Source organism: Thermobia domestica, chromosome 9 (genome assembly GCF_964235325.1).
Source record: "Thermobia domestica chromosome 9, izTheDome1.hap1.1, whole genome shotgun sequence".
NCBI lineage: Eukaryota > Metazoa > Arthropoda > Insecta > Zygentoma > Lepismatidae > Thermobia > Thermobia domestica.
Window position 1 is genome coordinate 177,879,970 of NC_137462.1, and position 14,551 is coordinate 177,894,520.

Consider the following 14,551-nt stretch of genomic DNA (forward strand, 5'->3'; position numbering starts at 1 on the left):
TGTAAGGGGTTACTGAATCTAAAGTATATCAGGCCCTAGTTGTTCTATCGATATGGAACAAAAACCAAATTGATCAGCAAATTGTAAGCTACAAAACTATGTATTAATCATTATCGTTCATGAAGTATAGCAGGGTGAAAAAGAGGCCATTGACGTTAAAAGTTGCACGTTGAGCAGACGATTTCTGCAAGAAGGCCAATGATCAGGAAGGTGAGGTTTTCTTGATAAAGAGGTCTTATATAGGAGTACTCATTCATCAAGTTTCAACTTTTAGATGTCCTCCTTTTTGTATAAAAATTATTAAATATTCAGGAAAGTGAAAAACGTGCGTACTCCCCCGGTATATATATCTCTAGTGGGAGACCTGATAAAAATATACAATTCCTCCTCATAACAGGTCTGTATGATATTATTATATATAAAAAATTAGGAGTTTCAAATTTGACTATAAGTACCTTTATTGTTAATACAAAATTATACCTACAAAGAAGCATAGGCAAAAGTACGGATAACCAAGACTTTACTTTATAGACTTCATAAATCAATAGGCAATGGATGAATAACTCACAGAGGGGTTAAGCAAAATATACAGTATCAATGCTGGTTTACGTAACCATTGAAACAGTGTATTCCACAAAAAGTTCGGATATTGTATCACACAACTGTGGAGTGATAGTGTGACACCGCCCAGTCGCCATCAGTGGATTTACGCTTCCTTAAAATGTTCTTGAAAGGCACCCATGTCTTATTGTTTCTTGAAAGTTTGAATGAAGTTTCTTATTGATCGTTCGTAAAACTGAACTTTCAAGTCATCATGTTCAATGCTGACATCTTCAACAATTCCAAGATACCAGTTTTCATCGTAAATACACGCAACTGTGTCACCTATTTGGAGGCATTGAAGGATGCTTTACTCGCATTTACTTCCTGAAAGTCAGTAGAAATTGAAGCGCGATATCATCTAACTTTTGCGTCACTGAATAAGAGGTACATATTTATGATATAAGCGCGTTTTAGAAACATGTAAACAAGTAGCAAATCTCTCGCGCAGATCAGCTTCATAGTTGACCACCTTCTCACTGCTACCATGAATGTACTGTATACCAGAAATATTTTTCACATATATCCTCTGGGAACAAAATGTGATCACTGCTTATCATCTGTAAACTCCTTTTGATTACTATCCGTTTTATTGTCCCTCCTATCACACCATAAGCATGTTTCCCATGATGGACGCAAAAAAGTGCCCACTCCGCTTCAAGACCAAAATCGTCTTTGTGATTAAATGCTTTCTAGCAAAACTGCACTTTGAGCAGAACATTCATAGGAACCGATCCACAATAAACAGCAATGTGAGGAATTACATTTTTTTTTTTAAACAAAATGGGTTCAAACTTTCCTAATTCGAAGCTAACCCAACCTTATCCTACTTTTCCCTACCTTACCTTATGTGAACAATGCAACATCTTGTGACAAAATCACATGTTCTACTCAAAGTGCTCTTACCGTTTTCCCTATTCTTAGCCCCATCCGTGGAATATATGATATATGTCTTAACATCTTCAATCAGATGATGTTGGAAGGTGTGAACTCCTGTAGACAGTGTCCGAAGTGGGAAAAAAAAGCAGAGGCGGTATGTTTTATTACTATTTTGACTCGACATATTGGCTGTCCAATAATTGAAATACAATGAGGGTATGTTGCCTAAACGATTGCATTTCTATTTACATACGGAGAACTTCTCTTTAGTTACGGGAAGGGGGGTGTGGAGAGACATTGATCCGTCGCCAACAACTTTCTGGAAAAATAATAAGAATATCCTCTTATGTTGTATTATAGAGAACTGCTCTGAAACAGAGTTTTTTATATTAAGAATTTCATGCGGGAAAACTCTCGGATCCCCACTCGAATAATGGGTATTTCAAACCCCAGTAAGATCCGCCCCCCAGAGCAGACAACCTCTAAATCCAGACATGCTCAAAACACGACATTTATATGAATTAAGACAAGAAGACACACACATACATACGAAAGAAACAATTCAATATAGCACATTAAAATATAAACTAGATGGACTTCTTTGAGAAACCTTACTTTACAAACAAAAGGTAATAAAAAGATAACCATGTCGGTGTTGTCAACTTAGAAATTATTTCTACATAAGAAACAAAATGTTTTTACGTGCAAAGCTATTCGTCAATTCCTGTGTATAAAAATGGATTTATTAAAGGTATTTAGCATTTACTCTTTCGCGTCGATATGTCTTGATCATTGAAAAATCAGAGGCGGTATGGCATACCACCCCATACCGTCTCACTTGACCACTGGCTGTAAAGGTATGTTCTAAATCAGTGGTCCTCAAACTAATTCCTATCACGACCCTCATTTTATTACATCCTCTTGCCAGCGACTCCCTTATAATTTCTGGTTTTAGTAAGTTTGTGTGAGATTTTTAATATATCTATTACGGAGATCTCACAATATCCATCTATTTCTATAATAGTAGAATTTATTGTTTGTATATAGTAGATACAGTAACTTCCCTACCAGCAAATGGATTAAAACCAATTTGGTCAGTTCATTCATATTACAAATATCGAATCCGATTCATCATACTGTTTTAAAATGAAAGTCGTTTGAAAAGTTTAAAACTTCATAACTTCCCTAATTTCGGGTTATATGATAAAAAATACAGTTATTTTCTAATTTTGGTTTTAAAAATTTGGACAGTTGTTAAAAAGGTTATTGAGTATTTTAAATGACTTGATAACGTGCGTCACGAAGACTGAACCTGACATTGCTGCACTAATGATATCACACCATGCTCAGGTATCTCATTAGCTTTCAATTTTAATTGTATTTCAATATGCAGTTCTCATTAGTTTCATATGGTACCTCTTTCATTTAAATTTATTTTTAAACAACTCTGCACCTATTGAAAATGTTTAGCAGATCTATTTTTTGTTGTTCTTAACAGTATGTATAAAAATAAAAGTACGACTATTAGAACAAAATTCAAAATAATATTTAAAAATATTTTCCGGTATTAGATTCTAATTATATTTATCTACTCTGCTTACCTTCATGACCTCCATGAAACCCTCTCGTCCCAGGTTGAGAAACTCTGCTCTAAATAATCACTGATAATAAACAGACTTCTAGCTGTTACATCACCTCCAACAGTTACCAGTTAGTTTATAATAGTAAACAAATGGGGAAGCGTTGCCTGTTTGTTCATCCAATGAAAACTTTGAATCTCGTCTTGAATGACGAATGAGAAGTTTTCTGAAAAATCAGCAAACACAATGCATTCATACTGTGAAAGACCCTTTTGTTGCGTACAAGAAACCCAGATTGTACTTTGGACACATAGTTGTGTAACTTGAGATGTTTGAGTTTTGCTGCAAGGTCCTCAAGAAAGTCTTCTCTTGGTGATCATCTCAGTACTTCTTGTTACCCATTGCTTGTAAATAATATGGTCAGGAATGTCGTCTGTAAATTCTTCACCAAATAGTATTGAAGTAGATTTTCAGGATATGGGCACTGCATGCAATTATCAGTCATACATTGTGAATTGTTGAGATCGCAAGTCAACATTTCAAGCAAATCTTTATAGTCCACATTTAACTCAGCACTATCGATCATTAACTTCATATTATGCTGATAAACTTTGGGTCATACTTAGAGAGCTCTTTTTCCAAGAATTCTGAAAACCCTGTCCACCCTTCTAAACCTTCCGCTAACTAGTCTCTGCGACACGTGTTACAGATTTATGATCCCTTCTGGCTAAAAACCAATGTTGCCTCGATTCCTTTCCCTTCTTTCCTTTTTCCTAGTTGATTTTTTATTTATTTATTTTTTTAAATTTTTGTTGTTGTTAACTGACAATAGGAAGGAAAGCTTTCTCCTTATTTTGCCGTACTTTAAACTACACAAGTGGGTCGGAGGCACGGCAACACTGAGAGCAGTGACAGCTTACACGCTAGCGAGAACTAACCGAGGGTTGTGGGGGTGAAAAGAAGCAGTGGTTGGGGAAAGAGCCCTTTAAGGCTGACCCGATGTATAGGTGCATAGATGTACACACTACTTAGATCTAATTTCACGCGAATTCAATCGTTTAATTTTACAATCTGGGTGTGTCTCAAAGCATGGTTGACAAAAACCATGTTTTTTTTTTTTAACTTTTTTTTTTGGGGGGGGGGTAAATAATTTGCTCTATATATTTATATTACATATGGGCAGAAATACGTTTGTTTCGCCTTAACGTTATTATGCAACAACAAGGTTATGCTGGGTCATATAAGCTTAAAGCGGAATCCAAACCACTTCTCGGCTTACATCCGAGAGAAATTGTCCTCCATTTGGACTTGGAACAGCAGAATGGAAGTTACACCTAGTTCACTCCAACACCAATAGTATATTCACTTATTTGGAAATCGGAACCCTCTGCTTTCATAAAGTTGGGAATCCGGTCAGTAAATTTCTTAAATCGGGAAACTCCCACCTTATCCACCGGGAAAACAATAACTGGAAAATTCAGTTACTGCTTTGCATGTAAAATTTTACGGTCAACGTACCATAAACTGTACGCTAAAACTGAGGTATTAAATTTCAAATTTAGTATGTAGATATCATTCAATTTAACTAAGAAGTCCAATCCAAGCTAATGTTAGAAGCTACGTAGGCAGTGGATAAAGTTTGCCAATTTCTATCAATATATTTAAGCAATCTTGGCTACTTTATAAAACAACATGCATTCGGGCAAGTAGAAATATATAATTTGGTTTCGTTTCGTATGTTTAGGCTTAACATACTTGTGTAATACCGAAGTTATCAAGAAGACGACTTTCGCTTAAAGTGACATCCGAACCGCTACTTGGTTTATACTTGAAAGATGGGTTGTTATTCGACCGAGAATTGAACGTAGGACGCCTTGATTAAAAAATGAAAAGGAGATAAAACTAACGGAGATGGTTTGATACGTGGAAACATCACCAAGCAGTCCACACGATTTAAAACATTTTTCGTTCTTTTTTCTTTTGGTTTAGACCGTTAAAAAAAAAGATAGTTTAATCCTAAGGGGGTGGCTTCCGAGGCCCAAATTATTTTTGTTACAATTTGTAACATTTCTAATTCGATAAAAAATCTGAAAAAAATTGATATTGTCAGGCTTGACCCCATTCACCATCAAACGTGTAGTACTAAGGGGCTATTCACCGCATACACTAACTATCACATTCTAGTGTTTTGGCTATTTTATTTTATTTTCATTTGAGACAATTTTGGTCTTACATCATACAGGGGAATTCAACATTGAAACTATTATGATGCAGTGTTGCAAACTACACATTATAAATATTCGTATTTATATTTTTCTGATCATTTCCTTGGTACATAAGTATTTTACTTTCTATTAGTTTATTACTTCAAACCTATTAACACCTAAATATGTCACTTTATAATAACACATACACACACACACATCTCTCTCTCTCTCTCTTTATATATATATATATATATATATAAAGAGAGAGATAATCAAGTTTTAATAGTGATGGGAAAGAACAATGCTGTTTCAACTGTGGTGTTATCAAATATTTTTAATCGTATCAATAAGCAGCAACCTATAACACTGACTGAAGACGCATATTTGATAGTTGTTTGTTATTCTGTGACTGTGTGTGGGAATCTGCAGCAGCATTGGAACAATAGCAAATCGTTCTCTTCGCGAAAGTTCAGTTGAGGAAGAAATTTAAAAACTTACAAATGAATCTAACATAGAAGAGAGAGAGCTCGAAGATAACGAAATGGAAATAAACCTGTCAGGTTTTGATGCAGAAAACAGTGATTTGAACATTTTATTTGATAATACAAATGGAAGCAGTGGTACGTTTATTGCAGTGAATACCTTATAATATTCTTCATGTAATAGTGTAAGTTTACAACACTGACAGATAAGTGGTAGCTTGTTTGCTTACGTTTTACATGTGCATTCTACACGTGCAAAAACCTGACGTCCTGCTAATAGAAAAATGCACTTTATGTTGGGTTGGCAACGCTGCTAGTCTGATGGCATTCTCTATAGTGCGCAATGAAGACTCCTCACACTATCTATCTTTTCGCGGAAATAAAATTTAAAAGAATTTCGCGATTGCAAGGTTAACTGGGATAAAGAGTATAAAATGTTAATCATGAATTCATTGGAATATTGAAACATACCCCACCCCACTCTACCGTACCACCACCGAAATGCATTTAGAAGCCGTCTTTGCACACATACTACACTGTACTAAGTTGCTATTGATCTGTATGATAGTTTTTCTACAGAAACAAATAAAATAAATAGGTCATAGTAACTGACATAAATAAAAAAAATAACTTAAATAATGACACACATAGTTGACAACACTGTACTTAGAAAGCTAGTAATTATAGGGAATAAAAATATATGATGTGGACATCCAAAGTTCATATCAGACATTATAAATTAATTTCCGTAAGAAATAATGTCCTTTAAGATGTGGGCCTCAGAGGGTCCCCTGTTCGCGTTTCATATAACACAAACATACCTTGGTGTTCCTAGGGTTAAACCAAAGTTTAAATAATCTTGATTTAAACTAGCCAACCCTGCGTTAAAGTGTAAGAAAAACCTCGTTCAAGCTACCAAGTAGTAACTGCTTGTGCCTGTGAACTTTACCAAACTAATTCGCACTTTCTTATTTTATTTTGCCATGAAGGATCCTACTGTTTTCTTCACTTGTCTAAAAATCTACAACCTTCATCAATAGTTTTACCACTTCTTCTTTTACATACATCTAGAGTTTTCATTAGTTTCCTAGCCAATTTAACTAAACGTTCTGAAACATTCAATTCAGTGCGCACCATTTGTCTTGGCCACGATTCGGGTAGTAAGCTCATTATTTTCGCAGCAACAGTGCATTTCTGTTTTACTTTTTCGATCAGCATTTCATATTCTTCGGCCAACGACACTAAATGCATATTTTCTGTCCGTGATTCATCAGCAACTCAACTTCAAAGGCAACTTAAAACCTTCTTTGTAAGCCTGCAGTCAATTGTTGCTGATTGTTCTTGGTCTCTGTTCAACACTTTCTTATTTTTGAAGCAGGTGATACACATACTTTTGAACACGTTGCATTCAAAACGTCAATATTGTCTGATGGATGGTCAAAACCAAGTTCATTTCCTGAATCATCATAATTTTTGATTTTCCTTTTCCCTTGTAGAACAAAGATTTTTGTATAGCATGTAACACATAAACGATATTCCAGGAATCAGCTCTACTGCATGATTTCTTTCTTTTACTAAGTGTGAACTCGAAATTTCTGCACGTGCCTTCGTTATAGCTTTTTTAAATGGATATTTAACGGGTCGCAACACGAATTACCAAACAGATGAAGATACTTTCGAGAAAACTCCACTTCATGGTAGTTGCATATGTTTACAGTGCCACTGCTTGTTCGCATTATGAGATGATTTCTCTTTCCTTCACTGAAGTCACTAAGTGCTGTCATACCTCTTCACACAGGCCCATACACACGCTTATGACATTATCCACCAATCAATTTACCCACATCACATTCCATTTTGTCACTAACGAACTGAACTAATGATACACAGATCGCCACGAACAAACCATTTCCTTGCGCTATTCGCATCTGACTGAGGCACCAGTGGAGAATTCCGACCTTCTGCATGTTGGGACACACAGCCTTCTGCTTGCTTCTTAACAGGATAAAACTTGTTCTAGTATGTGTTGCTTAACCCCTCTGTGAGTTATTCATCCACTGCCTATTGATTTATGATGTCTGTACAGTAAACTCTTGGTTAACCGTCCCTCTGCCTATGCTTGTTTGTAGGTATAATTTTGTATTAACAATAAAGGTACTTATAGTCAAATCTGAAACTTCTAATTTTTGATATATAATAATATCATACAGATCTGTTATCAGGCGGAATTGTATATTTTTATCAGGTCTCCCACTAGAGATATATATACCGGTGAAGTACGCACATTTTTCACTTTTCTGAATATTTAATAATTTCTATACAAAAGGGGGACACGTCTAAAGGTTGAAACCTGATGACTGGCAAGGTTCTAGAACACAGGCCCCCCTTCCCATTAAACTGTAATAAAAACCGAAAACAACGTGCCCTGCGGGGCTAACCCGCCTTCACTCGCTCACGCTCGCTCGGCAATACTACTTGGATTAAATATTAAACTTGGTTACAGAAAGGAATCAACCTAGGTACTAACCTATATGGGGTGACCTGTGTTCTAGAACCTTCCCTTGATGAATGAGTACTCCTATATAAGACTTCTTTATCGAGAAAACCTCACCTTCCTGACAGGGTTGGCTGGTTTAAACCAAAAAGTGAAAAATGTTCGTAAAAGTGTAAGTGTTCGTAAAATCTTGATGGACACACATTTGTGGGGTATCACGTTTTACTCCCGTATATTATTCGTATTATATTCAGACCTAAATTCCATATTCATTACTCAAAGGGATTATACTACAAAAGCAACTTTTATTTTTTATATAAGTTTATGAATGTTTCTTATGTGATTTTTTTAATAGTTTATTATTATTATTATGGAGTTGCAATCAAAGAAAAATTCTAAATATTGTTTTGTTCTAATAATGTTTACTATTGATAAATTACATCGAAATGCCGTACTTTTTTTGGGGGGGGGGTCATACAAACCGCACGAGAGGCATTTTTTAAACCAGAAGTATCTCTGGTATCTATTTATGTATAAATGGGTCAAAGTGGACTCAAATAAATCGAATTTTTATTCACTTTTAGTGCCGATACGCAAATTAAGTCGTTGTATTTCTTTAACTTGGAATAATAAAAGTCGTAGTGAACTAACTTGGACTAAATTAGTTCTTTGGACTCTGCAGTATTTTGAAATTGTCCATATGTAAATCTGTATAATGGTTTCACGTGTGCAACTATTTATCTTTTTGTCCTTTTGAAATGACTCTTGACAATTATATTAACAAGTATGTAAAGATCAGTACAACGTATTTTTATCAGGAGTCCTCCGTGAGTGAGTCGGCAGACGTATCGTAGTTGTGGCCAATTACTCCCGGTTTCCAGTCCAAATGAAGGACAGTTTCCCTCAGTTGTAAGCCAAGGAGTGGTTGGATTCCGCTTTAAGCGTATGCGATCCCTTCCAACATAACCCGATTGTTGCATAATAACACCAAGGCGAAACAAATTTATTTCTGTGCATATGTGATATAAATACATAGAGCAAATTATTTAAACCAAAAAAACCTGGTTTAAACCTAAAAAACCTGTTTTTTTGGTTTTTTCAATTAAAACCATGGATTTTGTCAACCTTGCTTCCTGATCATTTGCCTTCTTGCAAAAATAGTCTGCTCAACTCGCAACTTTTGACGTCAATGACCTACTTTTCACCCTGCTATACTTTAGGAACGATAATGATTAATACACAGTTTTGCAGCTTACAATTTGCTGATAAATTTGGTTTTTGTTCCATATCGAAAGAACAACTAGGGGCAGATATACTTCAGATTCGGTAACCCCTTACAATACCACCAAATGGCGTATCGTCGAATACAAACATGCTGCCTGTCGAAACCTAAATTCACTAAAAATAAAATAATGGTTGCTTTGAACTAACAACATGGTAAGGTAACTTCACATCAAAAATCAGATTTTTTTAAAATTGTCAAGCAAAGATTTATTCTTTTCCTGGACCACTTGACAAGGATTTACCCAAATAGTAACCGGCATGTGATTGGTTATTTGCTGAAAACGGTCCTTGAAGGGAACGATTTGATGAACATTCGCGAAAGATATCTTTAAATGGCACACTGAATATAATAATAAAAATAGTTTTCAAATTAATTTTCATGTATAAGAAAACTTGTTTTAATATATTGAATTCTTAAACTGTCTTTACACGTATACAAAGATACATTCTGGATTTAAACCTAGAAAAAACATCCACAGCTTGTTCTGTTACGTAAACAACAGACAGAAATTAATATAATTCCTTACTTAAGTAGTAAGTTTGTTGAGGCTTTATGGCTTAAATTCTAAATGGTAGACGCTGTCTACCCTCAAGCCTCGCCTCTGTTCCCTCATTCACGCAGGCAAATGCCGGGATGGTTCTTAACATAATGGTCCCAGGCTGCTTCCTTCCCTTTCATTGGATAGTGTGTTCGCCGAGGGATGTCATTCTTCATGCATGTGACGGACTCAATGGCCATAGATGCTGACATCCCAGAAATCTAATTCCTTAGCGTGACGCAATCTGGTGGTGTTTACAAAGAGAAATCTTGGCCATACGTCTTTGGTTGCAAAAATTGCTCATCGTTAAAGCTTCCTCTCTAAGTGTATGTTTTGACAAGATTCTAGAACACAGGTCCCCCTTCCCATTTAGCTGTAATAAAAGACTGAAAACAACGTGCCCTGCGGGGTATAACCTGCCTTCACTCGCTAACTCTCGCTCGGCAATACCATTTGAATTAAATATTAAACTTTGGTACAGAAAGGAACCATCCTAAGTACTGACCTATATAAGGGGGGGGGGGGGACTGTGTTCTAGAACCTTCCCTATGTTTTCCGTTTTCAAGTGTAGCATTGCTAGTATAAACTCATTACTACAAGTCAAGGTCCGTCGACCCTACTGTTCTTTCCCTCTTTTAAGGTCGCGTCATAACTACCCTTCTTTGAAAACCGAAGATAAAATCGTGACGTCACCGCGGGAGCAGAAACAGCTTTCGCCCAAGATCCTTCTCATTCACTCATGCTTGTTAGTTTGATTTTTGCAAGAAAGCGAATGATTCTTGTTTTCCTGTATTGAGAAAAATTAATTACTGTAGTGTTCGTGTTAGCTTATAAGTATGTCGAATTGTACGATAAGTACTTGCAATCATAGTAGAAATATTAAGGGTTCCGAAGTTATTTATCAGGTATTTCCCTCGGATCCTCTGTGGAAAGTTTGGCAAGAGAAATGCTGTCGGAAAGACACCTTTATAGTTAAAAACGCCAGCGTCTATTCCGATCATTTTATTCCCGAAGCTTATAAATGTGAGTTTCTAAATATTCCACTCAAGAATAAGTTTAAACCGATGTTGTGCCTTCACTGAACTTATCAGTGTCATACGGAAACGTGTTTCTGTAATGAAAGAAATAAGTGTACGAAAGCTAGGTGTTTAGAGTAAAAACAGACATTTGGGTACAGTCAGATGAAATAACTATTATGACCGGAACAAAAACTAACTCCTTATGTTCCGTTTGTTCTGTGCAGAGTGAGGGGCATGAACTAAAGGAATAGCTTTCCTTTTTGCATGAAGAGAACGAGAAACTAAAATTAAATCTTTAAGTTTTACGTCGCATGGTTATGCCGGCTGGTCTAAAGGATACGGTGATGATGAGAAATGAATGAAATAGTGTAATAAAGAAACTGGGAGGAAACAGGAGAACCCCGAGAAAACCCGCGCACACGGTGTTTGTCCACCACAAAGTTCACTTGACGTGCAGGGATCGAACCAAGGACGCATGCACCAGAAGTGACCGCTCTACCATTGAGCCACCGCGGCCCAACGAAAAACTAAACTCTGTCAGTATGTACAAAGCCAAAATAATAGTCTATATTTTACAAACGAAGTTAAAAAAATTGGAAAGCAAATATAATAAAAATTAATTTCAAAGACCGGTTCTAAAATATAATATTGTGATCGTTTTAATAGAGTGGTTAATAACCGGTGGTGGATATATTACGAAAAAGGTTTATACAGGGCCAAGTAAATATGCTAATAAATAGCAAGAAAAAACTAAGATGGACTGATTAAGATATTATTCGTGCATTAACACAACGCGCCACCGTGATAAATTATACAATCATCTGCGATTACATGTTCTAATTCGCGTACCCAATGTGTCAACACTTCGACATTGCATGCAAAAATAACCATTTTCTCGTGGTATTCTTACATCAGTTTTGAAAATTTTGACGGAGCAATGGCGCTGCTTAAAGAGTGTGAAGAAATTTTCAGTGCTCATATTTGATGAAATGAATGTTAATGGGCGCGTGTCCTATGACGAACAGGTTTACTTAATTTTGGAATGACACAGAAATGTCCAGGTGGCAATGATTCGAGGCTTGATAGATGTGTGGAAACAGTCAATGTATGAAGATTTCGATAAGACTATGAGTAAAAACTTAAACTTCGAAATCATATCGAAAGTTGAAGTCTTAAGATTAAACATAGTTGCAATTCTTTCCAAGTTGAATGGTGGCAATGTGAGGCTATGTTGTGGTCCCATTTTACCTTCTTCCCGGTGGATGGAAGCAACAAAAAATAAGATGTAATTTGGAAATTTTAGAAAAAAGGTCGAAAACAAAAGAATTTGATTGGCCGACCATTTGATGTCCTAAGAAAGACACTTCTATGTTGAAACTATTCGACAAGGCTAGGACATTCTTCAGAATTCGGTTTTTGAATAGAAAAACACGGGAACTTCGGAAGAAGGATGCTTTTAAGATACTGGATGCAAAGCTATTCTTCAAGTGCTACACAATCCTAAAGTAAGTATTATTTTATCTGTTTGTAGTCTATTTTTTGTCGCATTTTAAAATTTGTTTTCCTTTGCAAATTGCTATGGCGGAACACTGGCTTAGCCTACGATATTTGTCTCAGCTTCACCGCGGTGACGTCACACTACAGCTGGAGAAAGTGGCTACGCAGAAACAGCTAGTTATGAAGGGACCTGTAAAAGCGCGGAACAGTAGGGTCGACGGACCTTGACTACAAGTGCTACTGAAACTCGTATCACTGCGAAGAATACTTAAGGTACTTGTTTACAACATACATGGACTAACTTAACCTCACACACTCGATCAACATAACTTAATCTACCGAGTTACCCATAGCTAAGCTACTCTACTGACCTAAACTAACGCACGCAACTTTCTCCAACCTAATCTACCCTATCCAATAACAACCTAATCTGGCATATTTTTGGATTTAGGGGGCCAGGATTTTTTGAGTTAAAATTTCTTACTTTCTTGATGGTTTCTGTATTTCTGTTGGTTCAGGTTAGGTTACGATTCCATTGGCCTCCCATTTCCAAAACTATCCCTCTAATCTAATCTGATCTATTCATTAATCTAATATAACTGTTGTAACCTTATCTATTCTACTGAACCGTACCACACGTTCATGAGTGTTTCTTGCATAATAAATTGTTTACATGGCACATTGTGTTTGCATGGCTACTATCTTTCTGTGCGCAATTGTTCGTGGATGTGCCAATCTACATAGTACAGAATATGGCCTATGTTTAGCAGAAGGGGTCCAGCTCTTTTCTCTAAAAAATGTTGCTATTTTGGCAATTTCTGTTTACATTCGGTTAGTTTAGGGTAGGGTTGGTTAGTTTAAGTTAGGTTAGTTTAATTTATGTTATATTAGTATAGGAGTCCCGCATAATTTTTCGAAATATGATAGAATTTCGCCTATTTCTACTAATATTACGTTAGTTTAGGTTAGTTCAAGTTAGCTTACGTTAGTTCATGTTAGGTTAGGTTAGATTTGGTTACGTTATGTTACGTCTAAGTACTTGCATCACTCATTTCTCCTGTAAATTTTGTGTTTTTTACGTGCTTCTGGACCCCTTGTACTAAACATACTCCCAGAATATTTTTACAGAATTATTTAAAACTATAAAAGCAAAAAAAAAAAAAAAATGAATTTGAAGACCTATTTTCAATCTGAACGCGATAGTGAATAAGGAGCAAATAGTGCAATTGATTTATGTATGGATTCGTATCCTCAAGCTAAATCGTAGTGGTACACCAGAATTACCTACGGCCCTCTTGAATTTTATCTACGCCAAGTGAGATATTTTCATGTCACCTAAAGCAAATATTTTAGAAGACAATAAGAAGGAAGTTGGTGAAAAATTACAATTTTTCAACACATTTCTAGTGGTGCCCCAAAACTACACCTGCACGGTACTTATACAGTGAATTTATTCAGGGACCCACCCCTCTTGTAATTTTACACCTCAGTTACTTCACCTTCAAATAGAACTGTTCAACTTCTGACAAAGCTCTGGTTATGATCCACCCACTGGTACTCATGTTTCATACAATTCTCCATTCCTATAAATGTTTTTAACACTTATCTTCGTTAAAAGTAATTTACATATTTCTCATTCATATGTTGATAAACATTATGCACAGATCACATAGCCTAACGGCAAGATTGGTAACTACGTGGAAAAACAAGTGTATCAAGTTCGTCGCGCTTGCAGTGACATCTACTCTCGCTGGCAGGATAATGTAACTACTCACCAGCAGTGTAACTATCCACCTAAAGAATTCACCAATATAAGCAGTAGATCCATAGGCATAGACTAGTTACCAACATTAGCAGTGTATCCATACAGCACCTTCACGTAGTTTATAAATAATATTTGCCATTAAATTCAAAATGCAAATATGATGTCCTTCTAGTAGTCCTAATTTCCTATCTTTATTCATCCGACT

General features: G+C 36.0%; 1 protein-coding gene across 3 annotated transcripts in view; it reads right to left on the minus strand.

Moving 5' to 3' along the window:
• LOC145660461 (uncharacterized) overlaps positions 1-14,308 on the minus strand; it is a 91,522-nt gene extending 77,214 nt beyond the window's left edge. Inside the window, exon 1 of one of the 3 annotated variants that reach the window (XR_014126810.1) lies at positions 14,081-14,308. Coding sequence is in view for 2 of the 3 variants with exons in the window: in XM_081725509.1 (XP_081581635.1) it covers positions 14,081-14,143 (63 nt within the window). In the remaining variant the exon portion in view is untranslated. Of the gene's footprint in view, positions 1-3,080; positions 4,159-14,080 lie in introns of those variants that run through there. The other 2 variants (XM_081725509.1, XM_081725510.1) reach the window with 2 other exon arrangements.
• Positions 14,309-14,551: the final 243 nt, after the last annotated feature.